A 22,558-nucleotide genomic window follows, 5' to 3' on the forward strand; every position below is an offset into this window, starting at 1 on the left:
CATTCAACATTTATATATAATAGACATCTACAGAACATTTCATCCTAATTAAACTGAATACACATTCTTCTCATCAGCCGAGGGATTATCCTCCAAAATTGATCACATCTTGGGTCATAAGTTTAACATCAGCAAATTTTAAAAAATATAATTCATTCCTTGTATTTTCTCAGACCATCATGGAATAAAAGTTGAACTCAGTAAAAACAGGAATCTTCACATGCATACAAAAACATTGAAACTAAATAACTTCATGCTGAATGATAGCTGGGTCATAGATGAGATTAAGAAGGAAATTACCAAATTTTTGGAACAAAACAATAATGAAGTCACAAACTATCAGAACCTCTGGGATACCACAAACGCAGTCCTAAGGAAAATATATAGTATTGCAAGCCTTCCTCAAGAGAATGGAAAGAGAGGAAGTCAATAACTTCATGGGACATCTCAAGCAACTGGAAAAGGAAGAAATTTCCAACCCTAAATCCAGCAGAAGAAAAAAAAGATAACTAAAATTAGAACAGAACTAAACGAAATTGAAAACCAAAGAATCGTACAACAGATCATCCAATCAAAGAGTTGTTTTTTGAAAAGGTCAATAAAATAGATAAACCTTTGGCTAACCTAACAAGAAGTAGAAGAGTAGAATCCCCTATTCATCAATAAGAAAAGATAAAGGCCAAATAACAACAGACTCCTCAGAAATCCAACAAATCCTTAATGAATAGTACATAAAACTCTACTCTCAGAAGTATGAAAATCTGAAGGAAAGAGATCAATACTTGGAAACATGCCACCCTCCTAGACTTAGCCAGAAAGAAGTGGAAATGTTGAACAAGCCTATAACAAGCTCTGAAATAACATCAAGTATAAGAAATCTCCCCCAAAAGAACAGCCCAGGACCAGATGGCTTCACATCAGAATTCTACCAAACCTTTAAGGAGGAACTAGTACCTATATTACTTAATCTTTTCCAAAACATACTAAAAGAAGGAATACTTCTCAATATATTCTATGAAGTGAATATCATGCTTATATCTAAACCAGAAAAAGACCCAACAAGAAAAGAAAATTAGAGACCAATATCTCTAATGAATATTGATGCAAAACTATTCAATAAGATCCTAGGAAACAAACCAATAACACATCAAACACATTATACACCACAACCAGGTGTGTTTCATCCCAGGGTCCCAAGGATGGTCCAGTATACATAAATTCATAAATACAACACATCACATAGACAAATTAAAAATCAAAGACCATATGATTCAATTGATGCAGAAAAAGCTTTAGACAATACCCAGCATCCTCTCTTGATCAGAACACTTAAGAAAATAGGTATAGAATTGACTGAATTCTTGAGACATCTTTTGGGTTACTGCTTGGAATTCTAATTTGATCAATTGATGCTTACTACTGGCTGCTTGAAGAATTTTTTTCATCTTGACTTCAGACAGGTTCATTACAATGTGTCTTGGAGAGGCTCTGTTAGCATTGAAATTACCCAGGGTTTGATATGCATCTGAAAGGGGTGTGTGTGGGTCTTTAGTGAAACTTGGGAAGTTTTCCTTTATGATAGTCTCCTGAATGGCTTCCATTCCTTTGGGGCAATCTTCTTCCCCTTTAGGAATCCCTATTCATATATTTGAATACTTCATGGAGTATTGTAGTTTTCTAAGCGCATGTTATGCTTTCTTTCTCTTCTTTTCTGCTCATCAACTCTCTGGGTTAAGTAAAAACTTTATCCTGTAGCTCTGAGCTTCTTTTTTCTACATAGTCTACCCTATTTTTGATATTTTTCACTGCAGGTTTACATTCCCTGATTGTTTCCTTCATTTCCTTAATCTCCACCTTATCCTTTCTATGTTCTACATATCAATCATCAGAGTTTTGGTTCTTTCTTTCCATGTTCTTGCCCATTCCTTTTAGTGTCTTTATCATCCATATTTTAAATTCCCTTTCTATCAACTCCATTAATTCTTTTATTTTCTCCATACAAATAAATGTGTTTATTTGCTTTCCAATTTTGCCTGCACAAAATTAAGAAGACTTAAAATTTAAAAACAATGGCATTGATTAAAATAAGCACTACAAACAAAAATGTCATCAAGAACAAGCAAAGATAAAAACATTCATAGAAGAGATCAGATTATTGCTGCCAGAAAATATTGAGCAATAATAATAAGAATGCAAAAAAAAGTAACATTCATATTGTTAGATAAGAGTATGTCTATCATAGAATGCTTTGACTTTGAGGGTCAGTATGGGGTCATCAGTTAACTTCTTTTTCTTTTTTCCAAAGTCTCAAAAAATAGACAACTATTCTTGCTAATATGTTTGAGTTCTCTGTGGATTCTGGTTATTAAACATTGGTCAAAGGTTTAACCTGCAAATATTTTCTCCCATTTTGAGGGATGTCTGCTTGCTATACTTAACTATGTTCTTGGCTGTGCAGAAGGTTTTCAGTTTGATCAGGTTCCAGTAGTGTATTTTTGATACTGCTTCAATTGCCTGGGGAGTCCTCCTCATTAAATATTCACCAAGGCCGATCCCTTCAAGAGTTTTCCCTGCTCTTTCTTTTAGTATTTTTATAGTTTCATGTCTTAAGTTTAAAGATTTTACCCAGTGAGAGTCTATCTTACTTAATGGTGAAAGTTGTGGATCCAATTTCAGTCTACTACAGATCGCCAGCCAGTTTCTCACTGTGGGCAAAGGAATGGAAGAGAAACTTCTCTAAGGAAGACAGGCGCATGGACTACAGACACATGAAAAAATGCTCATCATCCTTAATCATCAGAGAAATGCAACTCAAAACTACTTTGAGATATCACCTAACTCCAGTAAGAGTAGCCCACATAACAAAATCCCCAAACCAGAGATGTTGGCATGGATGTGGAGAAAAGTGCACACTTCTGCACTGCTGGGGGGAATGCACACTAATATGTTTCTTTTGGAAGGATGTTTGGAAGACACTTAGAGACCTAAAAATAGAGGTGCCATTCAATCCTATAATTCCTTAATTAGGTAAATACCAGAAGACCCAAAATCACAATACAAAAAAGACATCTGTACCAGAATATTTATTGCAGCCCAATTCATAATTGCCAAGCTATGGAAGAAGCCCAAGTGCCCATTGACCCATGAATGGACTAGCAAATTGTGGTACATGTATACCATGGAATATTATACAGCCTTAAAGAAAGATGGAGACTTTATCTCTTCCATGCTCACATGGATAGAGCTGGAACATATTCTTCTTAGCAAAGTATCTCAAGAATGGAAGAAAAAGTATCCAATGTGCTCAGCCTTACTGTGAAGGTAATTTATAGTTTTCATATGCAGGCTATAACCCAACTGTAGCACAAGAATTTGGGGAATGGGCCATAGGCGAGGAAGAGAGAGGGGAATTCAGGGTGAGGGAGGTTAATGGGTGGGGCCACACCTACGGTACATATTATAATGGGTACAGGCAAAACCTACTAAATGCAGAATACAAATGTCTACATACAATAACTAAGAAAATGCCATGAAGGCTACGTTGAACAATTTGATGAAAATAATTTAGATTGTATATGATACCAGCACATTGTAACCCTTGTTTGCACAAATGTACACAGCTATGACTTAACAATAAAAAAAGAAAGAAAATAAGTATAGAAGTAACATTTCTTAACTGATAGAGGCCATCTGCTGCAAACCCACAGCCAATATCATAGTTAATGGTGTAAAATTGAAATCATTTCCACTCAGATCAGGAACCAGGCAAGGGTGCCTACTGTCTCCACTGCTTTTTAACATTGTAATGGAAGTTTTAGCCACCGCAATCAGGCTACAGAAGACAATCAAGGGATCCAAATAGGACCAGAGGAGATCAAATTGTCACTCTTCACAGACGATATGATTATATATCTGAAAAATCCAAGAGAATCAACGACAAAACTCCTAGAAGTGATCAAGGCATATAGTAAGGTCTCAGGATACTAAATTAACACTCATAAATCTGTAGCCTTTATATATACCAACAATAGTCACAGGGAAAAAACAATCAAGGACTTCATTCCCTTTACAATAGTCCCAAAGAAGATGAAATATCTGGGAGTGTATCCAACTAAGGATGTGAAATATCTCTATAAAGAAAACTATGAAACTCTGAGAAAAGAAATAGCTGAAGATGTTAACAAATCGAAAAATGTATCATGCTCATGGCTGGGAAGAATCAATGTTGTTAAAATATCTATACTACCTAAAGCAATCTACAGATTTAATGCAATCTCTATTAAAGCACCTCTGTCATATTTTAAAGACCTGGAAAAATTAGTGCTTTGTTTTATACGGAAACAGAAAAAAAAAATAGCCAAGACATAACTCAGAAATAAAAACAAATTGGGAGGTATCATGCTTCCAGACTTCAAACTATACTATAAATTGATAGTGGTTAAAGCAACATGGTACTGGTACAAAAATAGAGAGTAGATGTGTACTCAGCCCTACTATGAAACTAAATTATAGCTTTCACATGAAGGCTATAACCCAACTAAAGCACAAGACTATGAGGAAAGGACCAAGGAAGGGGAAGGGAGGGGGGTGATTATGGTGGAGGCAGGGTAATGGGTGGGGCCACAACTACGGTGCATCTCAGAATGGGTACAGGCGAAACTTACTAAAGGTAGAATACAAATGTCTATATACAATAACCATGAAAATGCCATGAAGGCTACGTTGAACAGTTAGATGAGAATATTTCAGATTGTATATGAAACCAGCATAGTGTAACCCTTGATTGCACTAATGTACACAGTTATGATTTAACAATAAAAAATAAATAAATAAATAAAAGGGGAAAAGAAAAGAGGTAAACCCAGACATTTATTGTCATTTGATTTTCAATAAGCATATTAAAAATATAAATTTTGGGAAAGATTCCTTATTCAATAAATGGTGCTGGATGAATTGGCTGGAAACTTGTAGAAGACTGAAACTGGATCCACACCTTTCTCCTTTAACAAAATTGACTCTTACTGGTTAAAAGACTCATAATTAAAACATGAAATTATTAATAATCTTACAGAAAGTGCAAGGGAAATGCTTGAAAAAATTGGCCTGGGTGAATACTTCATGAGGAAGACACCCCAGGCAATTGAAGCACCATCAAAAATACATTACTGGGATCTGATCAAATCAAATGCTTCTGCACTGCCAAGAACACACTAAGTAAAGCAAATAGACAGCCTTCAGAATGGGAGAGGGTTTTTTTTTTTTTTTTGTAGAGACAGAGTCTCACTGTACCGCCCTCGGGTAGAGTGCCGTGGCGTCACACGGCTCACAGCAACCTCTAACTCTTGGGCTTACGCGATTCTCTTGCCTCAGCCTCCCGAGCAGCTGGGACTACAGGCGCCCGCCACAACGCCCGGCTATTTTTTGGTTTCAGTTTGGCCGGGGCTGGGTTTGAACCCACCACCCTCGGCATATGGGGCTGGCGCCCTACTCACTGAGCCACAGGCGCCGCCCGGGAGAGGGTTTTTGCAAGTTATACTACTGACAAAGGTCTAAGAACCAGAATCCACAGAGAATCCATTCAAACTTCTTACTAAGCAAAAAACAAGTGATCCTATTTCAGTGTGGGCAAGAAACATGAACAGAAGCTTCTCTGAAGAAGACAGATGCATGGCCTACAGATACATGAAAAAAATGCTCATCATCTTTAATCATTAGGGAAATTCAAATCAAAACTACTCTAACATACCACCTAACTCCAGTAAGAGTAGCCCACATCACAAAATCCCAAAACAACAGATGTTGGCGTGGATGTGGAGAAAAGGGAAGACTTCTGCACTGCTGGTGGGAATGCAAACTATTATGTTCCTTTTGGAAGGAAGTTTGGAGAACACTCAGGGATCTAAATGTAGACCTACCGTTTGATCCTGCAATTCTTCTTCTAGGTGAATATCCAAAGGACCAAAAATCATTTGGCAATAAAGATATTTGCACCAGATTTTTCATTGCAGCTCAATTCATAATTGCCAACTCATAGAAGAAGCCCAGGTGCTCATGGACCCATGAATGGATTAATATATTGTGGTATATGTATACCATGGAGTACTATGCAGCAGTAAAAAAAAATGGAGACTTTACCTCTTTTATGTTTACATGGATGGAGCTGGAAAATATTCTTCTTAGTAAAGTATCTCAGGAATGAAAATAAAAGTATACAATATACTCAGTACTACTGTGAAACCAATTTATAATCACTGACAGTTGCATATGAAAATTGAAACACAACTTTAGCCTAGGATGAAGGAGGGAAGGGGAGGGAAAGGAGAAGGGAGGCAGTGGGAGGGATAGTAGGGGATAGAAGGAGGACCACACCTATGGAGCACATTGCAAGTACAAGTTGGATCTATCATGTGTAGACCACAAATGTCCTTATAATATAATTGGGTAAATGAGGTGAAAGCTACGTTGATTAATATGATGTGTAAGCACTCCCAATTTGTATAAGTAATCAACACACTGAAAATGGCATTAATGTTTTTATGATCTATGTACAAAAGACTTAATAAAAAAAGAAAAAAATCATACATTATGATCAAATAAGATTCATCTTATATTAATTTTTTGAGTGGTGAGAAGTATAGATCCTATTTTATTCTTCTGCATATGGCTATACAAATACAATATTACTGGCACCTTTTATTGAAAGGGAGAGATACCCCAACATATGTTGTTGCCTGCTTTGTCAAAGATCAGGTGGCTATATGTGGATGGTTTTGTATATGGGTATTTTGTCTTGTTTAATCAGCCTGTGTCTCCATTTTTGTGTCAAAACCATGTTGTCTTGGTTACTTTATACTTGTAGTATAGTTTGAAGGTGGTAATGTGATGCCTCCAAATTTGTAAAAGAAGTCATTTTATCAAAAAATACCTGTACTCAAGTGTTCATTGCAACACAATTCACAATTACAAAGATGGGGAATCAACCAAAATGTGCATCAATTCATGAGTAGATTAATAAAACATGGTTCATGTATTCCATAGAATACTAAGCGTCAAAGAATGACTTAATGTCTTTTGCAACAATCTGGATATAACTAGGGACCATTAGAACTAGGGACGATTATCCTCAGTGAAGTATCTAAAGAATGAAAACATGAATATCACATGTACTTACTACTAAAATGGAATTAAATTGATGGGCACACATGTGAAGTAAACCTCAATAGAAATGAAGCAGGGGGTGACGGGGGAGGGGAAGCAGAAACCTATCTAACAGGTACAGTGAACACTCTCTGGGTGAAAGACATACTTCTATCGATGACTGAAACATTACAAAAGCAATCTACGTAACCAAACTATTTGTACCCCCATAATACTTTTAGATAAATAAGTATATAAAGAAATAAATGAAAGGATAGAAGATGGCGTCTTTTGTTTGTCTTTTTATTTCTCAATTTCTGACAGTCAAATGGGGTGAAAATTCATTCAATACCAACAGGAAAAGGGAATGACAAAGTTAAGGATGGCCCTTTTTGAAATTTTGAAAAATTCTGTTTGACTCACTCAAAGTGATATAAAGCAGATTCTCCAAACAATTTAAATAACAAAGTTATAATTATATCTCACGATTATGTGATAATACTCAAATGTAATGCTAAAATTAAAGTAATAAAATATTTTGCTGGCTCTAATCATAACAAAGTAAAGTGATAAAATCAATCAAAACAAAAAAAATTCTTTTTAAGGACTAAAGTAGTAACAATTATCCCTTCTATTAAACTTTTCATCAAGGTTAAAAAACAAAGGAAGAAGTGTGAAGCTAATGAGATAGAAGTATCTAAATACCTCTGTGATATTGCAACTGATGACAGTGATGATGATGGATTTACTCAAAAAAGAAAGGCTGGAGAAACCTACAATCAGCAATTTTCTAGGAAGGAGAATGAAAAGTGGGACAGGTGAGCCTGTAGCGGTGTTTCATAGTAGATAATTATTACTGTACAAGAAAACTAATTTTAATTTGGACTAACATTCACAATTAACAAGTTGTATACTTAACCTAAGGATTTTCAGCCTTTGCCTGCTATTAGAACAATGCAAATTTACAACAATTTACAAACAATGGGAGGTCATTGTTTTCAGTCATGCTGATATTTTTGTTTAACAAAAGCAGTGCTGAGAAATGTGTAGAAAATTTATTGTCATGCACTATTTGTTGATAAACTGGTAAATTCACGTTGACAGGTAATTTAGCAATGGGCATCAAATTTCAAATATGTCATTCATTGAATCTAAGAGGTCCAGTTCTGCAGCTAGATCCTACAGGAAAATATGACCCATGTAAACACACAAACATGTTAAGAACATTTGTTATCTATGATATATACATAAAATAAACCAATATGTTTGTATCTAATATATATATAACCTATGTTAAAATACATAGTACTAATTATGTATGTTAAGAACTTTTATATAACTATGTTATCATATATGTGTATCACAGAAGTTTATTATAACATTGTCATATCAAAAGTTGGATATAGTGTAAATACGTGTCAGTAAGGAAATACTTAAACACCACACCCATAAAGTAATGTTGCATGCAATTATTTTCTAAAATGAGGTGAATCTGTAGTATACTAATGAGGTGAATCTGTAGTATACTAATCTAAAATGAGGTGAATCTGTAGTATACTAATCATTTCCCAATGAAAGTATGCTTAAAGTATTTAGTTTAGTGATACATATAACCAAATTTTAATAGAATTGCTTAAATATCTGCCTGGTTGCAAAAGGCAGCTACATGTTGTTGGAATTCTAGCTTATAACCAAGAAGGTTGGAGGTTATTATATTTTTGGTTTTGTTCTCAATACATGAGTGCTCAACTATTGGAACCTCAAATTAGTCTGAATATCAGCAAATGATTGCACATTGGCACTCGTTTTCCATATATACATTTCAATAAAGTGTAAAAATGATTACATCAGAGGTCGTTTAATCTAATAAAATTAGTCTTGGCCAAATTTTCCTTTAAAAAGCCAGAGAGTAGGTAGGTGGCGCCTGTGGCTCAGTGAGTGGGGTGCCAGCCCCATATGCTGAGGGTGGCGGGTTCAGACCAAGCCCCCGCCAAACTGCAACAGGAAAATCGCCGGGCGTTGTGGCGCGCGCCTGTAGTCCCAGCTACTCGGGAGGCTGAGGCAAGAGAATCGCGTAAGCCCAAGAGTTAGAGGTTGCTGTGAGCCGTGTGATGCCACGGCACTCTACCCAAGGGCGGTACAGTGAGACTCTGTCTCTACAAAAAAAAATAAATAAAAAAAAAAAGCCAGAGAGTAAATATGTTTTAGACTTTGTGAGCCATATGGATTTTGTTATAGTCCAAAATCTGTCATAGAAAATGAAGGAACCGGCATGCCTGTGATCCAATAAAACTTTGCTGACAAAAGCAGGCAGTGGGCTGAGCTTGGCTCACGTGTTAATTTACTGACTCTTGTGGTAAAACCCAGTACTACTAATGCAGCAAGTCTTCTTTTAAAAGATTATGCATTTCAATATGAACCACATCACATTATTCAACAGATCTCATGTTACATTATTTATACAATAAGATTGTTTTTGCAATTTTTCCCCTTTTATTTCCATTATGGAATTCAAAATTTTAACATAAATATTTACTTTGTATAGTGAATGAGTATAAAATATCCTAAATTTGGATGATTTTTATCACACAATACATACTTCCCTTGAAATTTCAGTCATTCTTTGGTCTTTATTTATATACATGGACAAAATGATAATCAGGTCTTTTCTTTTCCTGTTTCTTTTTTTTTAATTTCATGTTAATGTGAGGGTATAAACAATTAGATTACATTATTTTCATTAGTTAGGTAGAGTCCCTCTTGTAGTTGTGTCCCGGATTCAAGAGGTGTTCCATGTACCCTTACATTCTGCCTATTAAGTAGGAGCACACCAATCTCCCTCCAACCTTCTCTTGCCCCTTCCCTTGTTCCCCTTCCTCCCAACTTGAACTGAAATGAGATTTTCTCTTATGTGGACATGTATTAGATTGTCTACTGGCTTTGTACTACTATTGAGTATGTTGGATATTTGTGTTTCTATTTTCTGATGCTTTACTGAAGAATGCATTTCACCTCCATCCAGGTTAATATCAAAGATGTAAACTCTCTGTTTTTAAAATGACTGAGAAGTATGGTGTACACATACCACAGTTTCTTGATCCATTTCTGAGTTGATGGGCATTCAGGTTGTTTCAAAATCTTGGCAAATGTAAACTGAGCTGCAGTAAACAATCTAGTGAAAATGTCTTTATTAAAAAACATTTTTTTTCTTCTGAGTAGTTATATCTCTATTAATGTAATTCGAGGATCAAATAAAAGTTCCGATTTGAGTTCTCTGAAGATTCTCCATACTTTTATCCAAAAAGGTTGCATTAGTTTGCAGTTCCTGCTAGGGTGTAAAGTGTTCCCCATTACCAACATCAGCAACTTTGGGACTTTGTGATGTGGGCTATTCTGACTGGAGTTGGATGATGTCTAGGGCGGTTTTGATTTGCGTTTCTCTATTGATCAGGGAAGATGAGTATTTTTTCATATGTTTATTAGCCACTCATCGGTTTCCTCAGAGAAGGTTCTGTTCATATCACTTGACCAGTAGTAGATGGAATTTTTTTGCTCTATTGATGTTGATTTAATTTGAGTTCTCTGTAGATTCTAATTATCAAACCTTTATCAGATTCGTAACATGTGTAAAACCATTCTAAAGGTTGTCTATTTGCTTTACCTGTTGTGTCCTTAGCTGGACAGAAGTTTATTCAGCTTAATTAAGTCCCATTTGTTCATTTTACTTGTTGTTGTGATTGCTACTGAGGTCTTTGTCATAACATCTTTCCCGAGTCCAACATCATCAAGAACTTTTCCCACACTTTCTTCTAAGATTCTTATCATTTCATGTCTTAGATTTAAATCTTTTATCCATCTTAAGTCAATTATTTTAAGGGGTGAAAGATATTGGTCGAGTTTCAGTCTACTACAAGAAATTATGTCTAGAAATTTGGCAATGTGGAGGAAATGGACCAATAGCTGCAATCATGCCATCTTCCTAGACTTAACCAGGAAGAAATAGATCTCCTGAAAAGGCAGTTATCAAATGCTGAGAGTGCAGAAACAATAACAAAGCTTCTAACACCAACAACAACAAAAGCCCAGGAACAGATGACTTCACAACAGAATTCTATCACACCTTCAAAGATGAGCTCCTATCTATACTGAAGAACCTATTTCAAAACATTGACAAGGCTGAAGCCTTCCCAAACACATTCTATAAAGCAAATATCACTTTTGTTTTGATTCCAAAACCAGGAAGGGACTTAACAAACAAGGAGAACTTCAGACCAATTTAACTAATGAATATAGATGGAAAAATACTCCATAAAATCTTAGCTAATAGATTACAGCTACTCATTTCAAAAAAAGTATGCATCACAATCAAGTAGATTGCATCCAAGGGATGCAGGTTGTTTTAACATATGTAAATTCATAAATGTAATACATCCTATCCATAAAAACAAAGTCTAAATGATGCTCTCAATAGAGGCAGAAAAAGCATTTGTTAAAATTCAGAATTCTTTACTAACAAGAACATTTAAAATATAGGCATATTTGGTATATTTCTTAAGATGATTGAAGACATATGTCCACAGCTAACATATGCAGAATGGTGTAAAATTGAATGCTTTTCCAAGAGAATTGGAACCGGACAAGGATGCACACTCTCACCACTATTACTCAACAGAGTTCTAGAAATTCTAGCCAATACAATCAGGCAATAGAAAGAAATAAATGACATCCCAATGGGAGCAGAGGAGGTCCAACTCTCCCTCTTTCCTGCTGATATACTGTTATATTTAGAAAATCTGGAGACTCAACCAAACACTCCTGGAAGTTATCAGGAAATACAGAAATGTCTCAGGGTATAAAATCAATTTCCAAAGATCAGTAGCCTTGTATATGCCAGTAACAACTAAGTTCAGCTTCTCTTGATTGAGAAGCAAATCAAGGACATAATTCCCTTCAGAGTATCTTCAAAGAAAATTAAATATTTAAGAATATACCTAACAAAAGAGGTGAACTATCTTTGCACAAAGGATTATGAAACCCTACGAAAAGAAATTGCAGAAGATACTAACAAATTGCAGAACATACCATGCTCTTTGCTGGGAAGAATCAACATTGCCAAAATGCCTATTCTACACAAAGTAATCTACAAATTTGAGGCAATGGGGATTAAAATACTGACATATTTTGAACAACTGGAAAAAATAGTACTTCATTTTTTATGGAACCAAAAAACAAGCAATATAGCTAAGGCTATTCTTAGTAATAAAAACAAAGTCAGAGGCATCACCCTAATAGACTTTGGGCTATATTACAAATCTGCCATAAACAAAACACCATGGCATTGGCACACAAATAGAGACATAGACATATGGAACCGAATTTAAAACCAAGAGATCAAACCAATCTCCTCTTGCCATCTGATCTTTGATAAACCAAACAAAAATATACAGTGTGGAAAATAACTAATTTTCAAAAAATGGTGCTGGGAAAACTACATAACCACATGAAAAGACTGAAACTTGCCCCACACATTTCACCCCTTAAAAAATTGGCTCAAGATAGATAAGAGACTTCAATCTAAGACACAAAATGATAAAGATCTTAGAAGAAAATGTAGGGGGAAACTCTTGATGATGTTGAGCTAGGGAAAAATTTTATGGATGGGGACTGATTTCCCCAGGGTGGAAGGTAGCCTGACCAGGTGGATGCCCAAGATTGGGTGTGGCATCTCAAAAGGAAATGACATTCTCTTTTCTGATGAGTCACAACCACCAAAACCAAAACTGAGTGCTTTAGCAGAAACAAAAAAAACTTGGCTGCTATCACCAAATTATGAGCAAAGGCCAGGTTCTTACAGAAACACAACAAATTAGCCTCAAAATGATACAAAAGGATTCCCAGTATACCGTGGGAGTGATGAAATGTGTAGAAAAGAACACCATGTTTTCTTCCCAAGCTGAGGATGAATTGGAGCCTGCCATGAAGAAAAGGAGAGAGCAGTTTCCCTGACTGGAATCTGAGTAATTTCAGGAAATTCTAAAAGTAAAGTCAAAGTGCACAGGTGTCCTGAAAGAGGCTGAGGATGAGCTGCATAAATGCTATTTTGAGGCACTGGTGAAAAAAGAACAAATGGAAGAAAAGATGAGAAACATCAGAGAAGTGAATTGTCTGGTCGTGACATGCAAGATGGGCACCTACACCCATCTCCATGTGCTGGAGACCTGTGTCAGTGAGCAGCACGACCTCCACTGGCTCAATGGCATGAAAAAGTTTTTCAAGTGTCCCTGTGGGGACAGACTCCCACACAAGCACTGCATTAATCATGGCCTCTAAAAAAAAGGGAGGGGATGCTAAAAGAAAACTCTGGTCCAAATATCAGAGGAGAAATTTTGTTACCAAGAGGAGAACACGCCAAATTTCTAAATAGCCTCAAATAACCCTAACGTCATTTGCCTCAATCTTTTTTTCTTCATGTGGCTATGGAAAGGCCAAAGATGGACTCCGGATTGCCTTTGTTTCTGACTGACACCAGCAAAAACCCATGCACAGATGGTTCAGTTGTGTGGGCTTGACACCAAATTTAACATTGATGTTTAAGTGGAAAACCAGAATATTGTCTTCCCTGTTCTCACTACAGTATTGTGGCAACATTACAGCTTTCACAGAAATTTTTGGCCCCAAACTGGCAGGTAAACCGAGAGATGTGTTTCTGTACCTCTTGGTTATACACTCCTTTATCTCAATGAAGTTCTAGTGTTACATGGAGATAAAAATATACATAGTATAATGACATTAACAATAGCAGCATTGTGATTTTATGAGATACTCTAAATTATCAAAGGTATTACCTTTATAGCCTAGACAAGGGAAGATTTTGATTATGTACAATAGAAAAATAAATGATTGACAGTTTATCTCGGATAACACTTTTTTGTATCATAAATTTATAAAGCTTGAAAACCACGTTTCTTTGTACCAATAGTGTCATGGACGTGTATTGTATACTCAATAAGTATTTGTTGAATACACGAATAAACAGTGGAATAGATAATTTAGTGCTGATGAGGAATTTTCTTTAGAAAAATAAGTTTTGAACTTGTTGAAAGTAGGTTTCTCTAATTGCCTAGATACAACGATATGAAGGCTTTTAGTTTTTAAAAAATATGTGAGATTTAGAAAATTTTGTTTATAATTATGGCCATAAAAAGAATGATTATATTGATTTATCTACTATCCTATCATTTAAGAGCAGTTGACAATAAATTTGATTTTCACAACAGGGTATGAAGCTCATGTGTTGGAGCCAGAATTCTGGGGTTTGAATGTGTGGTCTCTACTGACCATCTGTATGTGCTTGGGCAAATTACTTGGTGTTCTGAGCCTAGTCTCCTCCTTTATAAAACCATACAGGATGATAACATCTGTAAAAGGGTAGCTACATCACAGAGCTCTGTAAGGATTCACATTAATTAAATACATATACAGTGCTTTAAATACTACATAGTAATTACATAGTAAGTTGTGAAAGTACAGATGAAAAACATTATTATTATTATTGTTCTTTTTTTAAGACAGAGTCTCACTTTGTAACACTTGGTAGAATGCTATGGTGTCACAGCTCACAGCAACCTCCAACTATTAGGCTTACGCAATTCTCTTGGTCAACTTCCCAAGTAGCTGGGACTACAGGCCCCGACCACAATGCCTGGCTATTTTTAGTGACAGTGTCTCACTCTCGCTCAGGCTAGTCTTGTACTCATGAGTTCAGGCAGTTCACTGCCTCTGCTTCCCAGAGTGCTGGGATTACAGGTGTGAGCCACAGCTTCTGGCCTTGAATTTAACATTATTAACATTATTACAAACATTTAACATTATTAAAAAAAGAATTTCCCTCATATAAGTATGTTAGAAAGATAATGCAAATAAAAATAAGTATTAGTGCCTGTAAATTACCATATTTATTAAAAAGGAGAGTGACAAACACCTGGTATATTTCTATCAAATAATGCAAGAAGTATGATTGTCCTTTCTCTTTTCAGAAGGCTTGATCTAAATGTAATTCTTTGTTAGGATGTTATGTAGTATGTTTTCTTTGTCTCTTAATGTTACTGTTTATACTTCAATCCCTCTTGTAGAAAATGATTGATTTTACATTATGTATTAAAAACCCTAAAAACTCTATAAGTAGGAGAAATAAATGACAAATGCAGATATTTTATTAAACAGCAATAGTTTTAGATATTTTGCATTTGTATATTTCCTATTTGCTAAAAGGAATTATTTGTGTTTTTTAGGCCTACAAAGAGAACATCTAAGAAAAAGAACAAGGTATTACTAAAAAATCATCAAACATGTCATTATTTGAAAATATAAAGTTAAAGTAAAAAACAGATTCTTTTGCTATAAAGACATTTCCTTTAAAAACTGATTAAGGAACCATAGCCATAGGTAAAAGTGTCATCCTTTTAGCACACATCAGTACTTTACAAAATATCTGTGGTTTTGCTCGTATAAAAAATGAATAATTTTTTTCATTCCTGAGATACTTTACGAAGAAGAGTATTTTCCAGCTCCATCCATGTAAACATAAAAGAAGTAAAGTGGTACAAATAATCAACACATTGAATCCCAAAATGGCATAAATGTGTTTATGATCTATGTACAAATAACTTATTAAAAAAGCAAGAAAAGAAAAGAAAATGGATAACTATCACTTCTGTACATTTAGACTATGCTGAAAACATTTGGGGGACATTTTGAAGCACTGTTCTTTATTTTATAGGTGAAAAAACAAATACACACTATGGATGACCATGATGACTTAACCTGTTCATCTGAGGGAGACTCAGAGGATTATGAGTTGCCTTCTGTTAATTATAAGAATTTGACATTTCTTGCTAAACAACATGGAAAGCACCATAAAGGTAGGACCAGTGCATGAGCGTAAGACCTTTTTATGTGTCCTACAGTAGCATATGCATTGCTTAGCACTGCACCATAGAGCACACATGTATTATGGTAACATTAATCTCAGAAATGGCTTTATGTTCATGTAGAATGAGAACTACATTATGTTATGAACTCAGTCAAAGAGTTCTGAGAATCCCACTGTACTTCTCTCAGTGTAAATGGCACCCACGTGTGTTGCTGACCCTACTTCTCTCTTACACTTTCCCAAGATCAGGTTGCCATTATCTCCCACTTGGAATGCTAGGGTAACCTTAGAACTGCTTTCCTCACAACCCCATCTCCTGAGGCCATGCTCTACTCTGCAACCATTATATATATATATCATCAATCCTCTGTGAGTTGACCACTCAAGGGACTATAACGAACTGGTCAACACATGGAGATGGCCAACATAAGGAACTAGGCCTACTGTACAGATACGTATGTGTGGTGGATGTGTGGTCAACTTGAGGTCAAATTGAGGTGGTCAATGCAGGGAGGTGGTCAACTATGGAGGGCCTACTGTACTTTTAAAAATGAGGATCCCATCGTGTTAAAAATCCTTGTTGAAAATACATCTACCACTTCTCCTTATTATAAGATTAGAGATCTCAACTCTAGCATTATCTTGCTAGAGTTGTGCCTGGCTGTTCTTTCTTTGTGTGTTTCAGCCACTGTCTTAGGTGTTTGTTCCTGCTTTCAATGGCTTCAGAGAGGCGTAATTAGTATATGAAGAAATGTGCAATATCATAAGTTTTGAAATATACAAGTGAACCCATGGCCATAATAAGAGTTAACATATTCATCACCCACAGCACTCTCCTACTGGCGTTTTACATTCCCTTATTTTAGAACCTGCTAAATTACTTTCCATAGTATTCATAGTATTTGTACCATTTTCCATTCCTGACAGCAGTCCATGACAGTTCCATTCTCTCTGCATCTTCACACTCAGTATATCATTGTTTTTAATTTTAGACATTCTGATGTGCATGCATTGTGCATACTATTTTGGTTTCAATACACAGCATCCTAATGACTCATAATGTTGAGCATCCTCCCATGCCCATGTGCATATTTGCCATCTGTTCATCTTCAATGAGCTGTCTTTGCAAATTTCTTGCCATTTAAAAAATTAGACTGTTCTTCTCTTTGTTGAGTTTTAAGAGTTCTTTATATATTCTGGATACAGTTTCTTTACTAGCTTTGTTTTTTGTAAGGAATCTTTCCTGGTTTGCATTCCAAGGAATGTTTCCAAACGTTCCAAGAAATGTTACCAGTGTTCATTTTTTTTTTTTTTTTTTTTTTTGTAGAGACAGAGTTTCACTTTATGGCCCTCGGTAGAGTGCCGTGGCGTCACACAGCTCACAGCAACCTCCAACTCCTGGACCTAGGCGATTCTCCTGCCTCAGCCTCCCAAGTAGCTGGGACTACAGGCGCCCGCCACAACGCCCGGCTTTTTTTTTGTTGCAGTTTGGCCGGGGCAGGTTTTGAACCCGCCACCCTGGTATATGGGGCCGGCACCCTGCTCACTGAGCCACAGGGGCCACACCCCAGTGTTCATTTTTTAATAGTATTCCAATGAATTCTGGTTTATCTGTTTGTTTAATAATGGCTTTTGTTTTGTCCTATTTAAGAATGGTCTACCTAGTGCAAGGTCACAAATAATTTCTCCTATACATTTAAAAGTTTTACAGTTTTTGTTGTTACATTTAAGCTTATAATCCTTCTTGAATTCCTCTTTGTTCATGGTTTGAGGTATGGATTTCAGTTCAATTTGGGGATGTGGAACTCCAGTTTGTTCATATGCCAAAAAAGCCATTGTTGCTCTGGTGCATTGACGTTGCACCTTTGTTGAAAACAAGTTGTCTGTACACATGCTGGTCTGTTTCTGGATGTTCTGTTGTGTTCCCCTAATCTATAGGTGCTCCTCAAATATACAGCTATGTCCTGATAAAACCATCATAATTAAAAATCCATTTAATGCCCCCAATAAGTCCATCAAAAAGTTGAAAAATTCTAAGTCAAACTATCTTAAGTTTGGCTGCCATTATACAAGTTGAGCATCCCTATTCCAAAACTCTGAAATATGAAAGGCTACTAAATCTGAATTTTTTTAAATTTTTTTATTTATTCCTTTTTTTGAGACAGAGTCTCACTATGTTGTGCTCAGTAGAGTGCCATAGCGTTACAACTCACAGCAACCTCAAACTCTTGTGCTTAAGCAATTCTCAGGTACCTCAGCCTCCCAAGTAGCTGGGACTCCAAGCCCCTGCCACAATGCCTGGCTATTATTGTTGCTGTTGTCACTGTTATTTACTTGGCCTGGGCCAGGTTAGAACCTGCCACCCTCGGTGTATGTGGCTAGCGCCATAACCACTGTGCTATTGGCACCAAGCTGTACATGTGAAACTTTTGGAGTGTCAACATAATACCACAAGTGGAAAATTCCATACCTGACCTCATGTACACAAACATTGTTCATGCACAAAATTATTCAAAAGCCTGTAGAAAATTATTCTCAAACTATTGCAAGATGTATATAAAACCTAGGTGTAATTTCGTGTTTAGATTTAGGTTTCATCCCCAAGATGATCTTATTTTATGTATACGTATGTTTCAAGATCTGAAACACTTTTGCTCTCAAGCGTTTTGGATAAGGGACACTCAAGCTGTGTCTGTTTCATGTTGTTCTAGTTAATAAGGGTTCATACAATTCCTAAAAGCACCCCTTCAATTTGGTTATATTTTTCAGGGTTATTTTGGTGCATAAATGTTAGAATAGCTTGTCAATTAAAAACAAGTTACTGGGTGGCGCTTGTGGCTCAGTGGGCAGGGCGCCAGCCCCATATACCGATGGTGGCGTGTTCAAAGGATGGTTGCAGCCTGGCCCCGGCCAACCTGCAAATAAAAAATAGCCAGTAGTTGTGGCAGGTGCCTGTAGTCTCAGGTACTCAGGAGGCTGAAATAAGAGACTCACCTAAGGCCTGGAGTTGAAGGTTGCTGTGAGCTGTTGCCCTACCAAGGGTAACAATGTGAGACTCTGTCTCTACAAAAATGAACAAACAAACAAAAAGAAGCAAACAAACAAACAAAAAACAACTTACTGGCCTACTAGGAATTAGGTTGTGCTTATGATGCTTCTATAGGTTAATTTGGAGATAATTGACTTCTTAACAATAATGAATTATTTCATTCCTGAATAAAGTGCATTACTTTATTTGTGAAGGTCATATTTAATTTTCTCAGCTAACATTTTGTGCTATGGTGTATATACATCCTCCCTATTTTATTGCATTTATCTGTATTTTATGTTGTTATAAATGACATTTTAAACATTTTTGCTTTTATATTTTAATGCTAATTGTATTTGGACATACAGGTGATTTCTATATGTTGATTTTGTATCATCAACTTACTCAACTCATTTATGACTTGTAGTACCTTCTTTGATAGATTCATTGAGATTTTCTAAATGGACTGTATGTTGTCAAAGCTTTGCTTTCTCAAACTACTTTCTTCATGGATGTGGAGAAAAGGGAACAATTCTGCACTGCTGTTGGGAATGCAAACTAATACATTCTTTTTGGAAAGAAGTTTGGAGAACACAGGGAACCAAAAGAAGACTTGCTATATGATCCTCCAATTCCTCTCCTATATCCAGATGACCAAAAATCATTATACAACAAAGATATTTGCAGAATGTTTATTGCAACCAATGCATAATTGCCCAATCATGGATGAAGCCCAACCGCCCATGAATGGATTAATAAACTGTGGTATATGTATACCATGGAATGTTATGCAGCCTTAAAAAAACATGGAGACATTAGCTCTTTTATGTTTACATGGATGGAGCTGGAACATATTCTTCTTAGTAAAGTATCTCAAGAATGCAAGAAAAAGTATCCAATGTACTCAGTACTTTTGAGAAACCAATATGCAATCACCCCCACTTTCATATGAAAGATAAAACACAACTATCGCCCAGAATGAAGGAGGAAAGAGGAGAGTGAGGGGAGGGGAGGGGTCAGGTAATTTGGGGGTGCAGGTAATTTCAAGGGTACATGTCAAATCTATTAAGAGTAGAGTATAAATACGTCTTAACACAATAAGTAAGTAAGTGAGGTGAAGGCTATAGTAAACAGTTTGATGTAAGCATTCCAAATTATATATAAAATCAGCACATTGTACCCCAGAAATGCATTAATGTAAACAGTTATGATTTAATAAAAAATTATTGAGAAATAAAAAAAGATTGTAAATATTTTAAACCTGTTGTAAAGCAAACTCTGATGTAGCTCATCAATTCTGTCATTATTGTATGACAGTAGTCATAGAGCAGTCAATACAGACATTAATGAACATCTGCATTATCATAAAACAAAGCTAGCTCACAGGTTGGAGTTCACTCACCCTAGCATGTGATCATGGTTGTAAATAAAGATCACGTTTTACTTCTTCCTTCCAATTAGGATGCCTTTGATTCCTGTTTCTGGCTCACTGTACTGGCCAGAATGTTCAGTGCAATGCTGAATGACAGCACTGAAAGCAGCATTCCTGTGTTGTTCCTGGTCTTAGAGAGAAAGCATTCAGTTCTCCCCATGACATCTGTTAGCTGAAAGTATATCACAGGTGCTCCTTGTCATGCTGAAGAAGTTCCTTTATATTCTTAGTTTGCTGAGAGTGTTTTTAAATACAGAATGAGTATTAAATTTTTTCTCATGCCTCCGTCTACTGAGATGGTCCTATAATTCACTTTTGATTTGTAATATGGTGAATAACAGGGATTTTTGAATGTTAAATTAACCCTGTGTTCCTGGGATAAACCTCATTTGTTTATAAGGTATTATCCTTTTAATATATCTTTGAATTTTATTTGTTAACATTTAGTTTAGATTTTTTTAAAGATTTCATTTCTTTTAGAGCCATCTTATTTTATTTATTATTTCAGATTAATATGAGGGTAGATGCCTAGTAATGGGATTGTGGGATATCTGGAAGGTCTGATTTGAGTTCTTTGAGGATTCTCCATACTTCTTTCCAAAGAGGCTGCATTAGTTTTCACTCCCACCAAAAGTGTAAAAGCATTGATAATGAACTCCATTCTGAAAGACAGCCAACATAAACAGAGTTATGAGACACTTATACACCAAGGTTGTGAAACCTTAATGAGGGGCTTGTACAGTACTACCAACATAAGCACACGGTTGTGAGTTTGTAAACTTAATTGTCAGGCTTCATATGTCATTCTGTGACTTTCTTTTATTTGCTCAGTATTTGTGAGATCAATCCATATTGACACAAGTATATTTGGTTTAATTTATTTTGCTTTTTATAATATTCCATCACATAAATGCTGCAACATCAAACTCTTTGAAAGCTGTTATGATACTCCTAATGGCTTTTGTATTACGTAGACATATCCACAGATATTTATTATGTTTTTTATTAATATTGAAACAATTAAAATACAAAACCAGGGTTTATATGTTTATTTATTTGGTAAAAACATCCAACCTATATGGGGCACTGATATTTGATATCCAAAATATTTCCAAGAAACATTCACTTATTTCAGGCCCACATTGACTTTATCTTCCAATATTTCCTTGTAATTCACCTACTGCCATTCACTTGTGTTTTACTGAAATTCATCTTCCATATAGAATTTAGAGTGATTTACTTCGGTGAAAATGGGATAATTAATATCTCTTTGAAATACTAATATCCAAGCACATGAAATTTCATAGAAGGATTTCTGCTATCTCTTCCTTGTCTGCATTTTTTGCTGGCATCCCTGAGCTTCTAGAATGCCTGGCTCACCAATCCCTCTACTGTAGACAAATACATATACATATGTTTTTTCAGGAATTTTTCTCTCTCGCTTTCTGCTTCCTCTCCTGCTCTCATCCTTTCCTGGCCCCTACGCCCTTTAATTTGGCTCATCTAAGTGTCAACTCAGACATGATCTCTGGAAAACTCATTTTTGACAGTTTTATTTATATTCCTTCCAGCTACAGCATCAATAATTATTCAGTAAAACAGATAAAGAGTGTTCCAGAAGTTTTGAAATATTGTGCTTACAGTCCAGGGGCAAAGGGTAGAGACATGGCAAGAAACGACTTACAGTTTAGGTAGGAACATTGCAGTAGAGATGACACTAGAGTACTAAGGCAGCCCTGAGGATGGAGGTGCCTATTTATCTGGCGAAACAGCAGGAATCAATGAAGGCTTCATGTAGCAGTCTAAGGCCTTAAAAGATGAAAATAAAATTGTTAGAATAGCAGAGGAAATCTTTTCATATGTAACAAACAGGATGTACACTGATGGAAATATAAAAAGTAACAGAAGTTTGTGAATTATTAATAAAACAACATGCACAGCATGCTGTTGAACGGTACTATTATGAAGGAGAGAACAATCTACAATGTTATTTTATATGTGTATTGTATATTTAAATTCTGTTTTTCTT

At 35.8% G+C, this 22,558-nt stretch overlaps 1 protein-coding gene and 1 pseudogene across 1 annotated transcript in view; both read left to right on the forward strand.

Moving 5' to 3' along the window:
- LOC128579310 (protein MCM10 homolog) overlaps positions 1–13,571 on the forward strand; it is a 53,404-nt pseudogene extending 39,833 nt beyond the window's left edge.
- Positions 13,572–15,937: 2,366 nt separating this feature from the next.
- Positions 15,938–22,558, forward strand: part of LOC128579311 (ankyrin repeat domain-containing protein 26-like) — a 36,521-nt gene continuing 29,900 nt past the window's right edge. The window contains exon 1 of the mRNA XM_053581457.1: positions 15,938–16,058. Within this exon, the coding sequence (XP_053437432.1) occupies positions 15,938–16,058 (121 nt within the window). The remainder of the gene's footprint in view (positions 16,059–22,558) is intronic.

Source organism: Nycticebus coucang, unplaced genomic scaffold (assembly GCF_027406575.1).
Source record: "Nycticebus coucang isolate mNycCou1 unplaced genomic scaffold, mNycCou1.pri scaffold_44, whole genome shotgun sequence".
NCBI lineage: Eukaryota > Metazoa > Chordata > Mammalia > Primates > Lorisidae > Nycticebus > Nycticebus coucang.